Source organism: Ranitomeya imitator, chromosome 1 (genome assembly GCF_032444005.1).
Source record: "Ranitomeya imitator isolate aRanImi1 chromosome 1, aRanImi1.pri, whole genome shotgun sequence".
NCBI lineage: Eukaryota > Metazoa > Chordata > Amphibia > Anura > Dendrobatidae > Ranitomeya > Ranitomeya imitator.
The window spans coordinates 890,032,556-890,049,953 of NC_091282.1; the positions used below are offsets into that span (position 1 = coordinate 890,032,556).

General features: G+C 42.6%; 1 protein-coding gene across 1 annotated transcript in view; it reads right to left on the reverse strand.

The window, feature by feature from the left end:
* DNAH6 (dynein axonemal heavy chain 6) overlaps nt 1-17,398 on the reverse strand; it is a 621,891-nt gene that overhangs the window by 173,916 nt on the left and 430,577 nt on the right. Inside the window, exon 56 of the mRNA XM_069743176.1 lies at nt 12,107-12,271. Within this exon, the coding sequence (XP_069599277.1) occupies nt 12,107-12,271 (165 nt within the window). The remainder of the gene's footprint in view (nt 1-12,106; nt 12,272-17,398) is intronic.

Genomic DNA, 17,398 nt, shown 5'->3' on the forward strand with positions numbered 1-17,398 from the left:
TCTTGCCAAAGTCTATGCTGATAGTATCATACTCACCAATGGGAGAGGCAGCACTAAAAGTGCCTAGGGCAGCAGAAACTCTAAATACGGCCCTGAGTGCACGGTAACAGTGCACTCCCTCGCTGGCTCTGATGAGAAGTGATGAGCAAGTAAGAGAGGGCATTGTCAGTGTGCCTTGTAAGGCGAGAACGAATGAGCAGATAGTGCACTTAGAAGAATATTGCACAGTAACAAGATCCTACTGATCATTTGTCGGAAATTGACAGATAACATGCTCAGTAGGGACTGATGACACTTCGTTTCAGGGTAGGAGAACAGGCTGCAGCAGTGACCTCAGCCTGCGCTCCCTGATGATGACTTGTTTGTGTATCACAGCATGCACTGAGATTTTGAAATAAAGTGTCATCAAACAGGGAGTAGTAAAACAAAAATAAAGGAGTTAGATAGCAAACTGAAGGATTTATAGGGAATTTTTAATTAAAGTGTATTTGAAAAGAGATAAGATTATGACATCAAATAGACATTTACAATTAAAATTAAATTTTAGCTTTAGACCACCTACCATAATAATTGCTATGAAATCCTTTCTCTTATACATAATATTGCATGAGATTTAACCCCAGAAACTTGGAACAATATTCAGTAAAAGAATTGTGCAAACTAGATAGGTGTGTTAACTTTTGTGGTTTTTTTAGCTAGTTTCCCTTATCTAGCTAAAAACCAAGGTACCATTGCTTGATTTTTCTTGTATCGTAGATAACAGAATGCTTACGGTCAAGCTGTATGACCATCATATGTGATATTGTTGCAACTCTGTACTTTACAAGCTTTTTTCTATCTTGCTATTTAAACTCAAACAAGTTGTTATGGGGCAAATAGGAGATTGTGCTGACATCACAATCAACCGTCATTCTCCATGCTGGCATAATCAATAAATAACAAATTATCTTACAAATTCAGGTGTTGACGATTTCTAATTGGAAAAAGACTAAGAATCTACTGACACCACCCGTTTAAACATCTATTGAGGACACAGCTCTTTAAAAGTATTTAAAGAGTTAAAACAAAAGATTTAAACCAGGCATGGGGAGTCTTTTTCTGCCAAAGGCCATTTGGATATTTATACCATCCTACGAGGGCTGTACAAACTCCACCCACAAAGTACATCCTGACTCTGACACTGGTGTCAGGATGTAATCTTTCATTGCATGCCCTTCAGTTTTCTGTAGTGAACACTGTGTGCATGTGTGCTAACAGAGCAAGAAGAAATAACCCGCTGGTTGTAATCAAAATACACTTCCCAGCCCAAGAATGCGGTCCCTGAGAATCTGCTCAGGGGCCTGATAAAAGGTAATTGAGGGCCGTAAATGGCCCTGGGGCCTGTGGTTCCCCACTCCTGCTTTAAACAATACCACATATCTATCTTTAGAATTCCTAATTAGTCCTTCACTACTTCTAATCTGGTCCCCCACCCAGTCATATCTCTGTTTTCCTGTCTGTGTGGACACATCAATAGGAACAACACATCAAGTCAGCAGACTAGTCACTAGTGACTAGAGATGGGTGAACCCAAACAGTAAAGTTGTTTATTATTTTTCTTTTTTACAGAGGACAAGGGCTTCAATGGAATGGGGGTAAGATGAGAATAACTGTGCCTTTGTATTTTTATTTCAAACTAGCTGAAGAGCCCGGCGTTGCCTGGGCATAGTAAATATCTGTGGTTAGTTATAGCACCTCACTTCTCTTATTTTCCCATCACGCCTCTCATTTTCCCAATCACATCTTTCATTTTCCCCCTCACATCTCTCATTTTCTCCCTCACACCTCTCATTTTCTCCCTCACTCCTCTCATTCCCCCCTAACACTTGTCATTTCAACCTCACATCTGTCATTTTCTGATCACTCCACTATTTTTCCTCACTTCTCTCATTTTGCACTCATACCTTTTCATTTTCACCTCACACCTCTCATTTTCACCTCATCACCTCAGTATATACATGTTTGTCATCTCCCTTATATATAGTATACATCTGTATGTCATCTCCTGTATATAGTATATACCTGTATGTCATCTCCCCTGTATATAGTATATACCTGCTGTGTGTCATCTCCCCTATATATAGTATATACCTGAATGTCATCTCCTTCTACATATAGTATATACCTGTATGTCTTCTCCTCCTGTATATAGTATATACCTGTGTGTCATCTCCCCTGTATATAGTATATATCTGAGTGTCATCTCCTCCTGCATATAGTATATACCTGCATGTCATCTTCTATATATAGCATATACCTGTATGTCATCTCCTCCTGTATATAGTATATACCTGTGTGTCATCTCCCCTGTATACAGTATATATCTGAGTGTCATCTCCTCCTGCATATAGTATATACCTGCATGTCATCTTCTATATATAGCATATACCTGTATGTCATCTCCTCCTGTACATAGTATATACCTGTATGTCATCTCCTCCTGTATATATATGTACCTATATGTCATCTCCTCCTCTATATAGTATATACCTGTGTGTCATCTCCCCTGTATACAGTATATATCTGAGTGTCATCTCCTCCTGCATATAGTATATACCTGCATGTCATCTTCTATATATAGCATATACCTGTATGTCATCTCCTCCTGTACATAGTATATACCTGTATGTCATCTCCTCCTGTATATATATGTACCTATATGTCATCTCCTCCTCTATATAGTATATACCTGTGTGTCATCTCTCCTGTATATAGTATATATCTGTGTGTCATCTCCCCTGTATATAGTATATACCTGTGTGTCATCTCCTCCTGTATTAGACCTCGTTCACACGTTATTTGCTCAGTATTTTTACCTCAGTATTTGTAAGCTAAATTGGCAGCCTGATAAATCCCCAGCCAACAGGAAGCCCTCCCCCTGGCAGTATATATTAGCTCACACATACACATAATAGACAGGTCATGTGACTGACATTCTGCCGTATTTCCTATATGGTGCAATTGTTGTAGTTTGTCTGCTTATTAATCAGATTTTTATTTTTGAAGGATAATACCAGACTTGTGTGTGTTTTAGGGCGAGTTTCGTTTGTCAAGTTGTGTGTGTTGAGTTGCGTGTGGCGACATGCATGTAGCGACTTTTGTGAGATGAGTTTTGTGTAGCAACATGCGTGTAGCAACTTTTTGTGTGTCGAGTTACATGTGACAGGTTAGTGTAGCAAGTTGTGTGCACCAAGTTTTGCGCATGGCGAGTTTTGCGCGTTGCGAGTATTATGTGTGGTGCCTTTTGAGTATGTGCAAGTTTTGTGTGAGGCAACTTTTGCATGTGTTGCAACTTTTGTGCATGTGGCAATTTTTCCGCGTGTGCAAGTTTTGCGTGTGGCGAGTTTTTCATGAGGAGAATTTTGCACTTGTGGCGAGTTTTGCAAGAGCCTAGTTTTTGCATGTGGCGAGTTCTGCGCGTGGCGAGTTTTGAGTGGCGACTTTTGTGTTTTGACTTTTATGTGGCGAGGTTGGTGTATTTGTGGTGAAATGTGTGCTGAGGGTAATATGTGTTCAAGCACGTGGTAGTGTGTGGCGCATTTTGTGTGTGTTCATATCCCCGTGTGTGGTGAGTATCCCATGTCGAGGCCCCACCTTAGCAACTGTACGGTATATACTCTTTGGCGCCATTGCTCTCATTCTTTAAGTCCCCCTTGGTCACATCTGGCAGCTGTCAATTTGCCTCCTACACTTTTCCTTTCATTTTTTCCCATTATGTAGATAGGGGCAAAATTGTTTGGTGAATTGGAAAGCGCGGGGTTAAAATTTCACCTCACAACATAGCCTATGACGCTCTCGGGGTCCAGACGTGTGACTGTGCAAAATTTTGTTGCTGTAGCTGCGACGCTTCCAACACTTTTCCTTTCACTTTTTCCCCATTATGTAGATAGGGGCAAAATTGTTTGGTGAATTGGAACGCGCGGGGTTAATATTTCACCTCACAACGTAGCCTATGATGCTCTCAGGGTCCAGACGTGTGACTGTGCAAAATTTTGTTTCTGTAGCTGCGACGCCTCCAACACTTTTCCTTTCACTTTTTTCCCCATTATGTAGATAGGGGCAAAATTGTTTGGTGAATTGGAAAGCGCGGGGTTAATATTTCACTTCACAACGTAGCCTATGACGCTCTCAGGGTCCAGACGTGTGACTGTGCAAAATTTTGTTGCTGTAGCTGCGACGCTTCGAACACTTTTCCTTTCACTTTTTTCCCCATTATGTAGATAGGGGCAAAATTGTTTGGTGAATTGGAACGCGCGGGGTTAAAATTTTGCCTCACAATATAGCCTATGATGCTCTCGGGGTCCAGACGTGTGACTGTGCAAAATTTTGTGGCTGTAGCTGCGACGGTGCAGATGCCAATCCCGGACATACACATATATATACACACACACACACACACATTCAGCTTTATATAGTAGATAAAGGAGTCAGTGTCTTTATTTCAAATAAAGGATTTTATTCTGGCTGTTTCTTTTTTACAATCTAACTATGGGGTTAGTAATGGAGAGGCGTCTTTTAGATGCCTCTCCATTACTAAACTGTGTGCTTGATGTCAGTGGCTATGAAACAGCTGACATTAATCCCACAAATAATATCCCACTTGCCACTGCACCAGTGCAAGTGCGAAGAGCCGGGCAAAAAGCCAGAATTGGCACATCTCAGGCTATTTGTAGGCTGGGAGGCGGCCAATATCCATGGCCCTTTTCCAGCCTGAGAATACAAGCCCCCAGCTGTCTGCTTTAGTTTTGCTAATTGTCAAAAATGGGTGAGACAACACAACATTTTTTAAAATGATTTATCTAAATAATTTAAAAAAAGGGCGTGGGGACCCCTCTATTCTTGATAAGCCTGCAGCTATCAGTTTTGCCTGAGATGGTTATTAAAGATAGAAGAGACCCCACATAATTTTTTTGCTTTATTGATTTATTTATAGCATAGGTGCTGGCTGATGAATACTCCCATCAGCGGCGCCTGCTCTTGATGTTTTCAGCATGTGACCGGAGGTAACCATTTTACTGTTGGTCACAGCTGCTGGCTCACGCAGTCATCTGACAGCATGGGAACCGCAGCGCTCTTACTGGCTGCAATAATCTTACCACCAATCAGAGCCTGTGCTTCCCAAGCTGTCATGCAGATGACAGCGTGGCAAACAACAGATGTTCGGGCCCCCCCATTTAACTAAATGGGGTCCGAGTTTGGGTACCCAAACCAAACTTTTTTTTTAGATGTTCAGGTGTTCTCATCACTAGTAGTGATGCTACCATGATAGTGATGATCAACACGTCACTGCAGAGACTTACAGTGCCTTGTGAAAGTATTCGGCCCTCTTGAACTTTTCAAACTTTTCCCACGTGTCATGCTTCAAACATAGATACCAAATGTAAATTTTTGATAAAGAATCAACAACAAGTGGAACACAATTGTGAATTTGAATGAAATTTATTGGTTTTTTTAAATTTTTGTGGAAATTCAAAAACGGTAAAGTGAGGCATGCAACATTATTCGGCCCCTTTAACTTAATACTTTGTTGCGCAACCTTTTGCTGCGATTACAGCTGCAAGTTGCCTGGGGTATGTCTCTATCAGTTTTGTACATCGAGAGACTGAAATTCTTGTCCATTCTTCCTTGGCAAACAGCTCGATCTCAGTGAGGTTTGATGGAGATCGTTTGTGAACAGCAGTTTTCAGCTCTTTCTACAGATTCGCGATTGGATTGAGGTCTGGACTTTGACTTGGCCATTCTAACACCTGGATACGTTTATTTGTGAACCATTCCTTTGTAGATTTTGCTTTATGTTTGGGATCATTGTCTTGTTGGAAACCAAATCTCCGTTCCTGTCTCAGGGCTTTTGCAGACTCCAATAGGTTTTCTTCAAGATGGTCCTGTATTTTGCTCCATCCATCTTCCCATCAATTGTAACCATCTTCCCTGTCCCTGCTGAAGAAAAGCAGACCATAACCATGATGCCGCCACCACCATGTTTGACAGTGAGGATGGTGTGTTCAGGGTGATGAGCTGTGTTACCTTTACGCCAAACATCTTTTGGCATTGTTGACAAAAAGTTCGATTTTGGTTTCATCTGACCAGAGCACCTTTTTCAACATGTTTGGTGTGACTCTCAGGTGGCTTGTTGCAAACGTTAAACAACACTTTTTATGGATATCTTTGAGAAATGGCTTTCTTCTTGCCACTCTTCCATAATGGCCAGATTTGTGCAGTGTATGACTGACTGTTGTCCTATGGACAGACTGTCCCACCTCAGCTGTAAATCTCTGCAGTTCATCCAGAGTGATCATGGGCCTCTTGGCTGCATCTCTGATCAGTCTTCTCCTTGTTTGAGATGAAATTTTAGAGGGATGGCCGAGTCTTGGTAGATTTGCATTGATATGATACTCCTTCCATTTCAACATGATCGCTTGCACAGTGCTCCTTGGGATGTTTAAAGTTTTGGAAATCATTTTGTATCCAAATCCAGCTTTAAACTTCTCCACAACAGTATCACGGACCTGCCTTTTGTGTTCCTTGGTCTTCATGATGCTCTCTGTGCTTCAAACAGAACCCTGAGACTATCACAGAGCAGGTGGATTTATACGGAGACTTGATTACACATAGGTGGATTATATTTATCATCATTAGGCATTTAGGACAACATTGGATCATTCAGAGATCCACAATGAACTTGTGGAGTGAGTTTGCTGCACTGAAAATAAAGGGTCCGAATAATATTGCATGCCCCTCTTTCCACTTTTTGAATTTCCACAAAAAATTAAAATAACCAATAAATTTCGTTCAACTTCACAATTGTGGTCCACTTATTGTTGATTCTTCACCAAAAATTTACATTTCGTATCTTTATGTTTGAAGCATGATATGTGGGAAAGGTTGAAAAGTTCAAGGGGGCCGAATACTTTCGCAAGGCACTGTATGGTTTGCATTGTATGGATGAGTGCTATTGTGCTAAAAAGCTCTGAATAGCTAAAGTCATAATTACTTTAAAATCTTTTGATGTATGCCAATTTTAATAAAACTGAAGTAAATATAATAGTTAATTTATTTTTATAAACTTTTTAGCTACATTAAGCAGTTGTGAACATTTGTCTACCAGCATGTAAAACACTGCTAAAAAGGTCAGCACATCTATTCAGAAAATAATATTTGCTCACAAATATAACAATTTGACAGCTCAGTGGAGCAACGAATGCTGCGGGCAGCAGTAAATACCTATAATCTTTCAAATCAATTATCTTTAATAACACAGTGACGGGATTATTATGTGCAGAAAGCAGCAATGACTTTACAGGCTTGGGACAAGAGTCATTTGATTTTCCTTTCACTGTCTTTGTATGTTTATTTTCACAAATGTTATGCACGTCTTGTTAAAACTATTAGCATTAATATGACAGCAACATTTTGTTTGGGAAGATGATCTAAGAACATTTAATAATAGATGTTGGGGATGGCTTGTCTAGAAATTAGAGTTGCGCCATCACTTACTATTCAATGTAACAGAGTAAATTCAGGTCAATGTTAAAACTTTTAAATTGCAATTACAATGGCCGGTTTGAGTTTACGGTATATATTTGCAATAAACTCTAAATGCACATATTGCTTGAGCAATAAAGCATCCCATAATGTGATAAGTAAAAATGAAATAAAATAAAAATACAAACATAACACATAATGGGCCAAATAGTAATCAGACAGAACACACAATATCTGTCAGTTATTACTGGGCATATGACCACTTTTGGTTATAAATTTCCAGTGAAAAAATGGGCAATATGACTGCCATCTTTCATTCCATACTGTACCTCCATATGCCCCTAAAGTCATATGGAGGCATACCAAGGTTTTCTAAAAATTGTGTCATTTTACATCATATTGTAACATCCAATACTGCAATGTGGCAGTCCTGCATAATTCTCTTGGACTTGTGCTAAATTCACATGTTTGGTTTAATATTCACTCACTGCTTTGAGTCTTAAGTGGGGCTGCTAACTATGTTAGCTGCTGAATCTCTGTCTCCCACTGGCAGTTATAAGTACTGCTTACCTGGTTTACACCCCTGTTCTCAAATCCTCTTCTTTAGTGATGAATTGTTTCAGACCTCAGCTCATTTGCAATTATTCTTTTGCCAGACATTTTGCCCCTTATCTCTTGATTCTGACCCAGCTATTTGATATTCACTGCTGGACTGCTCAACCGGCCAGCAGCTACATCATGGACTCAGCCCAGGGCCACTGCCGTCACCTAGCAGTGGGCTTCATACAATCTGACCAGAATGTTAAATTAAGAACTTCACGTTCAGTTTTGTAAATTTTTGCTAGGTGTCATTAGATTAACATATGATTTTAGAATGTGCGGTCCATGTCTTTTATCTACGTACAGTTTAGCATATTGCATGGTCTGTTGCCTCTTTTTTTACTTAGTTCAGCACTCCTCCCATTTGACACAGGAGTTTTTAATTAGCAGGAGACTGCAAGTAGGTTTCCACCTATTTTTGCTCTCGGTTCACAGTCTGAGAGTTTATGGAAGGAGAATTTTGTTCCTTTCTCTTGGTGTTGGTGCTGTGTTGCAGCTATCGTTGCGGTGGTTTAGTGCTTGTGGACCTTTGTGGCCTGGAGTCATGGGCACTCAATCTTGTAGCATGGGTTCTGTGAGGCACGAGGTCGCTCACCCTGCTGGAACACTGCTGCTGTGGTGGTGGTTGACACACGACGCCCCACCTTTAAGACTTTAATAAGTTAGGGACCCACTGAGATTCGCCGTGACGTGGCAGTGGGTTTCATACAGTCTAATCAAAATGTTAAAATAAGAACCTCATGTCCGGTTTTGTAAATTTTTCCTGGCGGCATTAGATCAACGTATGATTTTTAAATGCGGGGTCCATGTCTTTTTTCCTACATTTCAGCAACTATTCTCCTGCCTGACATTTTTGCCACATATTACTTTGTTCTGACACAGCTGTTTGACATTCCCTGCTAGCATGCTCCACTAGCCAGCAGCTACTCCATGAACTCAGCCCAGGGCCCCTGTAAAAATCCAAACCACTGGAAAAGCATCAAATGATGAAGGCCAGGATTCCCCTGGGACCTGATTTATTCAGAGATGCCGGACAAAGGTTGGGACGAGGGAAATGCAGGGTGGGCACCTATCTAGGATGTTACTTGGTGCCTACCCGAGGGGGGCATAATTCATAGAAGAAAAAAACCCTGACATTGCTGAATGCCTGAAGCCACCCGTCACCTTCCTCCAGCTGCAGGCATTAAGCACAGTAACATTTGGTGCGCGGGCAGATGGAGGAGCATTGTCAGTCACTGACACCAATCAATTCTCTCTCTGACTGCGCCCGGCCGTCGCTACTTCCCTGCACTCAATTGTATTAGCGTCTGTAAGACGTGAATACAATTAATGCAGAGCCACCCAGCACAGGAGCAGATGAGCTGTAATCAGCTCAAAACTCTGCCGGAAACTCTGGGGCATGTAGAGGACGTTGACATCGTGCTGCAGTGACATCATCGAGCCACCCAGATGGAAGAGGAGACACAGCTACGCTGGACAGGGAGCCTGGATTAGGTGAGTATAAGTTTTTTTTTATTTTTACTCTATTTTTTTCTAATGAGTGGAGGCTATTATATCTAGGGCCTGTGGGGAGATTCCAAGAGGCGCTACCTATGGGAATTTTCCAAGAAGGGCTGGCTATGAGGACATAAGAAGTTGGTCCTGGGGATATTACAAGTGGAAGCTGGCTATGTGGACATAAGGAGCTGACTATAGGGACATTACAATAGGGTCTGACTATGTGAACATAAAGGGATGGTTATGTGGACATATGGAACTGGCTATGGGGAAATTACAAGAAGGGATGGTTATGGGCATATAAGGGGCTGGTTATGGGGACATTACAAGAGAAGCTGGCTAAGGGGACATAAGGGGCTGCCTAAGGAGACATTACTAGAGGGGCTGGCTATAGGGACATAAGGGGCTGGCTATGGGGGCATTACAAGAGGGTAACCATAGTGTATTGGTGTGGTTGGTATCATTCTGTGTGGTGGGGTGGGGGACACTATACTGTATTTAAGGGGCTGTGGAACCATTATACAGTATCGGTGACTAGGGGCCATATTACTGTATAGATGGACTGTGATGGACATCATAGTGTATATTCGGGACTGCTGTGGATATTATACTATATGGGCTGCTAAGGTGAACATCATACTGTGTAGGAGGACTGTGTGTGGAGGGGGTATAGAGTGTGTAAGGTAAATTGTGGAGAGGGGACTGCCATAAATTAGGCTGTGTATATGGGCCTGACTTGACATTACAATTGATTGCTTACTAGGCTTGATGATGCATTCCTATATGGATGGGGGTTTTGGTGACATATTCATGTACTTTTGATGCAATTGGTGTTCTTGTGATGCATTAATGTACTGATAGTGTTTCTGGTAATGCATTTATCTGTTGATAGTGGTCCTGGTGACGCATTTATGCACTGATGGAGGTTCTAGTGACCTATTAATTTACTGATATTGGTTCTGGTGCCGTTTTTATGTAATATTGATGGTGCTGTTGATGTATTCATGTACTTATGATGATTTTGGTTCTGGAGAGGAATACAACACTAGAATAGTGATGAGCGAGTATACTCGTTGCTCGGGTGTTCCCAAGCATGCTCGGGTGGTCTCCGAGTATTTGTTAGTGCTCGGAGATTTCGTTTTTGTTCATGCAGCTGCATGATTTACGGCTGCTAAACAGGCTGAATACATGTGAGGATTCCCTAGCAACCTGGCAACCCCCACATTTATTCAGGCTGTCCAGCAGCCATAAATCATGCAGCTGAGGTGACGAAAACTAAATCTCCGAGCACTAACAAATACTCGGAGACCACCCGAACGTGCTCGGGAAAACCCAAGCAACGAGTATACTCGCTTATCACTACACTAGAACCATCATCACAACATGAATACATCACCAGAGCCATCAATAGTACATGAATATAGCACCAGAACAACCATCACCTAATGAAGATATCACCACAACCACCATGAGTACAGAATAATTTACTTATGATGGTTCTGGTACCGTTTTTATATACTGCTGATAGCTCTGGTGATGTGTTCAGGTACTTATAATGATTTTGACTTTATATTCATGTACTGATGATGGTTCTGGTGATGAATACAGAGCTAGAATCATCATCACTATGTGAATACATCACCAGAGCCATCAACAGGACAAGAATATATAACTAGATCCAATATCCATACGGAAATATGTCATCAGAACCACTATCAGTTTTGTTACAAATTGTATTTGCTGCATGACAAATATAAAATTCATTATATGTGTCCCTTTGTAATGGGGCCCCCATTATAGTTAAGCAAAATTAGTTCACTTTTTTGGGTTTATAATTTAAAATATAGAATGTCAGAGATAAATATTGCTATTTTTCCCTGGTATCATGTAAATTGTCTGCCAGCAATGACTGATTCCATATCTATACCTATGAAAAAAACACTCCATTTTGAGCCTCACCTCTATAGTACACCATTTTTTTTTTACTTTTGCTGGTATGGTTGGGTGAAACAAGTGACAATTCTAGTAGAAGTGGTATACAGAGAATGTTACCTGACCCATCGGAAGGAGGGGGTTACGTTAGAGGCCATGTTATGTTAGTTTCCAACCCGTTACCTTTACATGGGGCTGAGGGACACACCATCTACTTTATCTGCCTGGGGCTCTAAAATACCTTGTCCCGGCCCTGTGCCAGGCTACCACGTACATAACAACTTGACACATACAGTATGCCTTATTACAGAAGTATTCTTCGCATTGCTTCTGTGGAAGAATATGGTGTCAAATAAGGCAACATTGTAACTTTTACAATTTGGCGTTTTCTGTCTATTCAATGCATATCTATTATACCTTTTCTCTATTATGACCTTTACTAAGTGTTACTTTAGTTATCAGAATGCAAAACTTAACCTGTAGGAAATATTGCTACAAATTAATTCACTCTTAAAAATCATCCACTGGATAAATGCATACTGTCTATTTTACTTACCTCAGGAAGATAGTGTGGATTTGGCATTTTAGTTGTCATATAGAACTTAAAATTTTTATCATAATCAATGTCAGAGTCTCCAAGGCGAATTAGTGTTCTTCCGCCTGACACAAATGTCTGCTTTAGAAGAATTGGCTCCAAAGCAGGATCCAAAGTTTCCTTCAACTTTAATGAAAATGTTACAATGTTAACATCATATAACCAAACATGTATCTTAGCCTATACGTAATAGCTATATTAATTATATGTATATAATATATACTAGCTGTTTCCAGCCAGCTAACGCTCGGCACGCTCATTGCTACGATACGATACGATACGATACACTTTATTGATCCCGTGGGAAATTATGGTATCACAGCAGCACAACTTAAATCATAAAAATCATAAAGGAATTCCATAGTTGACATGACAGTTTGTTGACAGAAGAACATTATACATTAGAATAGGACATACACAACGAGTGAACTGAAATGTAGAGAATAAGTAGACATTCACCTTGGTGGTTTAACCCTAATGTTATTGTTGTACATTCCCATGGCAGTTGGCACAAACGATTTCCTATATTTTTCCTTCTTACACCTCAGAAGTATTAGCCGGTTGCTGAAGGTGCTCTTCTGTCTCATGAATAGCTCATATAATGGATGTGCATTATTGTTCATAATTGTCATACACTTTCTCAGAGTTCTTTTCTCCACTACCTCCCCAAAAGAGTCCAGATTGCAGCCCACAGCAGAACTTGCCTTCTTAATAATCTTATTCAGCTTATTAGCATCAGAGGCCCGCACACTACTACCCCAGCACGTGATTGCAAAAAAGATGGCACTTGCCACCACAGATTGGTAGAACATTTCTAACATTTTGCTACACACATTAAAAGACCTCAGTTTCCTTAGGAAATACAGTCTGCTCATCCCCTTCTTGTAGACAAACTCTGAGTGGCATCTCCAGTCCAGTTTGCTATCCAAATGGACCCCCAAATATTTGTAACTCTCCACCTGCTCTACCTCCTGACCAGCAATAGTGATCGGTAAGCATTCCAACTTTATCCTGCTATAGTTGGCCACCAACTCCTTGGTTTTCTTAACATTTAGCTGCAGATAGTTACCATTGCACCAATCCACGAAATTCGACACCACCCTTCTATATTCCTCATCCCCCTGATCTCCCCTAATGCATCCCACAACCACAGAGTCATCCGAAAATTTTTGAAGATGGCAAAGTTCAGATTTATACTGAAAGTCTGAAGTATACAGTGTGAATAGAAAGGGCGCAAGCACTGTTCCCTGGGGGGCACCTACACTGCTCAATAATCTGCTTGACACAACTTCTCCCATCTGTACAAACTGTGGCCGATCTGATAGGTAGTCAGTTATCCAATTTCTCATCCCCTCCTCCACCTTCATATCAGTCATCTTTTTGTGTAGTAAAAGTGGCTGCAGGGAGTTAAATGCACTCGAGAAATCGAAGAACATCGCTCGCACCGTGGTTCCATCAATCTCCAGAAATGAATGTACCCTATGTAACAGAGAAAGGATAGCATCATCCACCCCCAATCTATGTCGGTAAGCAAACTGAAGGGGATCAATAAAAGCATTGACCCTCGGTCTTAAGTGAGCAAGCACTAATCTTTCCAAGGCCTTCATAGCATGAGATGTTAAGGCTACAGGACGATAGTCATTTAGGGTTGCAGGAGAAGTCGTCTTGGGTACCGGCACTAGACAGGAAGTTTTCCATAACACCGGTACCCTCTGTGTTTGTAGACTTCCATTAAATAGGCGCGTAAAGACAGTACACAGCTGGTCTGCACACACTTTAAGGACACGTGAGCTGAGTCCATCTGGTCCTGCAGCTTTACCAATGTTAAGTGACTTAAACTGCCTCCTCACATCATTTTCGGATACTCTAAAATAGGTCTGCTCATCCTCCAATATCGATGTTGCAGAATTTGCACCCAGTTCCCATCCACTATCAGTTTGCATTACACATGTACTGCTGAACCTGTTGAAGTACTCATTCATCTCATTAGCCTTGTCCATTGTTCCTGGATCATTTTCAAGCCTCAGCTTAAGCCCAGTCAGTAATTTCATTCCTGCCCAAACCTCTCTGGTATTATTGTGGGACAGTTTCTTTTCAAGTTTAATTCTATCTAATTAACGCTGCTGGTGATTAAACTAAAGTAAATAATGACAACATTCAATAGCTTCGTGTGGTAATGTGTGGGGACAGAGCCTCGTGTGGTAATAAGTGGGGACGAAGCCTCGTGTGGTAATGTGTGAGGACAGAGCCTCGTATGGTAATTTGTGGGGACAGAGCCTCGTGTGGTAATGTGTGGGGACGCAGCCTCGTGTGGTAATGTGTGAGGACAGAGCCTCATGTGGTAATATGTGGGGACGAAGCCTCATGTGGTAATGCGTGAGGACAGAGCCTCGTATGGTAATTTGTGGGGACAGAACCTCATGTGGTAATGTGTGGGGATGCAGCCTCGTGTGGTAATGTGTGAGGACGGAGCCTCGTATGGTAATGTGTGGGGACAGAGCCTCGTGTGGTAATGCGTGAGGATGGAGCCTCGTGTGGTAATGTGGGGGGTGGGATTATGTGTGGTAATGTGGTGGGGGGTGGGAATATGTGTGGTGATGTAGTGGGGGGTGGGATTATGTGTGGTGATGTGGTGGGGCGGGATTATGTGTGATGATGTGGTGGGGGGCAGGATTATGTGTGGTAAGGTGGTGGGGGCAAGATTATGTGTGGTGATGTGGTGGGGGGCGGGATTATGTGTGGTGGTGTGGTGATGTGGTGGGGGGGCGGGATTATGTGTGGTGGTGTGGTGATGTGGTGGGGGACGGGATTATGTGTGGTGATGTGGTGGGGGCAGGATTATGTGTGGTGATGTGGTGGGGGGGATTATGTGTGGTGATGTGGTGGGGGGCGGGATTATGTGTGGTGATGTGGTGGGGGGGCGGGATTATGTGTGGTGATGTGGTGGGGGGGCGGGATTATGTGTGGTGATGTGGTAGGGGGGATTATGTGTGGTGAGGTGGTTGGGGGGTGGGATTATGTGTGGTGATGTGGTTGGGGGGCAGGATTATGTGTGGTGATGTGGTGGGGGGCGGGATTATGTGTGGTAATGAGGTGGGGGGTGGAATTATGTGTGGTGATGTGGTGGGGGGGCGGGATTATGTGTGGTAATGGAGTGAGGGGCGGGATTATGTGTGGTGATGTGTTGGGGGGTGGGATTATGTCTAGTGATGTGTTGGGGGGCGAGATTATGTGCGATGATGTGGTGGGGGTGGGATTATGTGTGGTGATGTGGTGGGGAGCGGGATGGGGTGTTGTGGTAATGTGTGGGGATGGAGCCTTATGTGGTAATGTGGGGGGCGGGATTATCTGGTAATGTGGTGGGGGGCGGATTATGTGTGGAGATGTGGTGGGGGGGCGGATTATGTGTGGTGATGTGGTGGGGTGTGGGATTATGTGTGGTGATGTGGTGGGGGGCGGAATTATGTGTGGTGATGTGGTGGGGGGCAGGATTATGTTTGGTGATGTGGTGGGGGGGCGGGATTATGTGTGGTGATGTGGTGGGGGGGCGGGATTGTGTGTGGTGATGTGGTGGGGGCAGGATTGTGTGTGGTGATGTGGTGGGGGCGGGATTGTGTGTGGTGATGTGGTGCAGATTGTGTTTGGTAATGTGGTGGGGGCGGGATTGTGTGTGGTAATGGAGCGAGGGGTGGGATTATGTGTGGTGATGTGGTGGGGGCGGAGCTACTGTGCAGGGGGCAGGATTAGCAAGTAATCACGATGCCTCTTATATATGTAGATATATATTGTGTATACGTACTGTGACAAAGTCACTGGTAGAGTGCTGGAGGGGAGCTATGCTTCACTGCGCTTAATAGCATCAGTGATATAAAACCCCAAGATTTTCCTCCGTCACACTAAGTGCAGTGAGGGGTTAAAGGGAAGGTGCCACCAGTTTTCTTGTATTTTGTTTCTTTGTGAAATTAAGCTTAAAATAGTAATTAAAATGTATTAATGCAATGTTTGCACTGTTTGCAAACATTTCTATATGAAAAATATTATATATTTTTCTACAAATATACATATTTACCACTAGGGGGAGCATTTTCCGTTTTAGACCTCAAGCAGCTATAGTAAGATTTAGCAGCTCTGCCCCAGGGATATTAGACCACCCAAAAGGGGAGGGAAATGGTGATGTCAGCAGTTACTGCCCCAATTTTTCTGCTAACAGTAAGAATGAAGAGCAGCATCACAGGGCAGCACCATTTTGTGTGTGATTGCCCTGTGACCTGCTATCACCAGCAGTTACTGCATCAGAGGCACAGCTTGTTTACAGAGGAGCAGAACACAGTGGGCTCAGCAGCATTTTTTGTGAATAACATTCTTGCCATCCCTCTTCCCCCACCTTAATCCCTGTCCTGTCAGCTGCCCTGCTCTCTCTCTCCAGGTGTCACCTCCCTCTCTGCAGGCTGTGAGTGCAGCTTACCAGAGATCACAGGGACTGTGTGTAAGGGGGAGGCAGAGACACAGCAGGAGAAGCACACAGGGCAGCTTGTGAGGAGCAGAGGATGTGTGCCTGCCTGGAGTACAGAGGAGAAGTGAGGGCTTCTTCTGTCCTGCGATAGAGAGTAAGTGGAGCTCGGCAGATAGCACAGGGCTATAATAAAATGGCAGCTAGTCACACCTACAGCAGTGAGTTGTGCAGCCCACAGAGGCGTGCCCAGCTCACTGCTAATGCTGTTGCAATGTTACAGATAGGGTCAGCGCTGATCTATTATCTCCTATGTCCATGGGGTGCCGTAATCTGACACTGATAGTGCCCTGCTACTGCTGCAAAACCAAGATGTCAGCCCCCAGTGCCTTTTTTAAACTCATATAACACATGAAATCTGTTTCACATGCATTTCAAACTTGCTTATAGCAGCATGTTATGCTACATTACAGTGATTTATTAATGACCTACAAACGCGGTACCTTCCCTTTAACAGCTAATTTTTATAATGGGCTTAGTTTTATGTGAACATCCATAGAGCGGGTGGGAGGATGTCCCCACCCTAGGGTGTGGTCTGGGGCTTAAGTAACTGGCTTCCAGAGGCAGTAGTTGTTCAGTGTCTGGAGAGGAAACATTCCAAAGAAGTATACATGTTAGTCCATAGAAACCTTCACAACTAAGGTCACACTCCAATATCGCAGTGCATAAACAAGCCCTCCACAGTAAAGGAAGGGAGAGCAATGTGTATGATAAACAATACTTTCATTTATACTTAAATATTC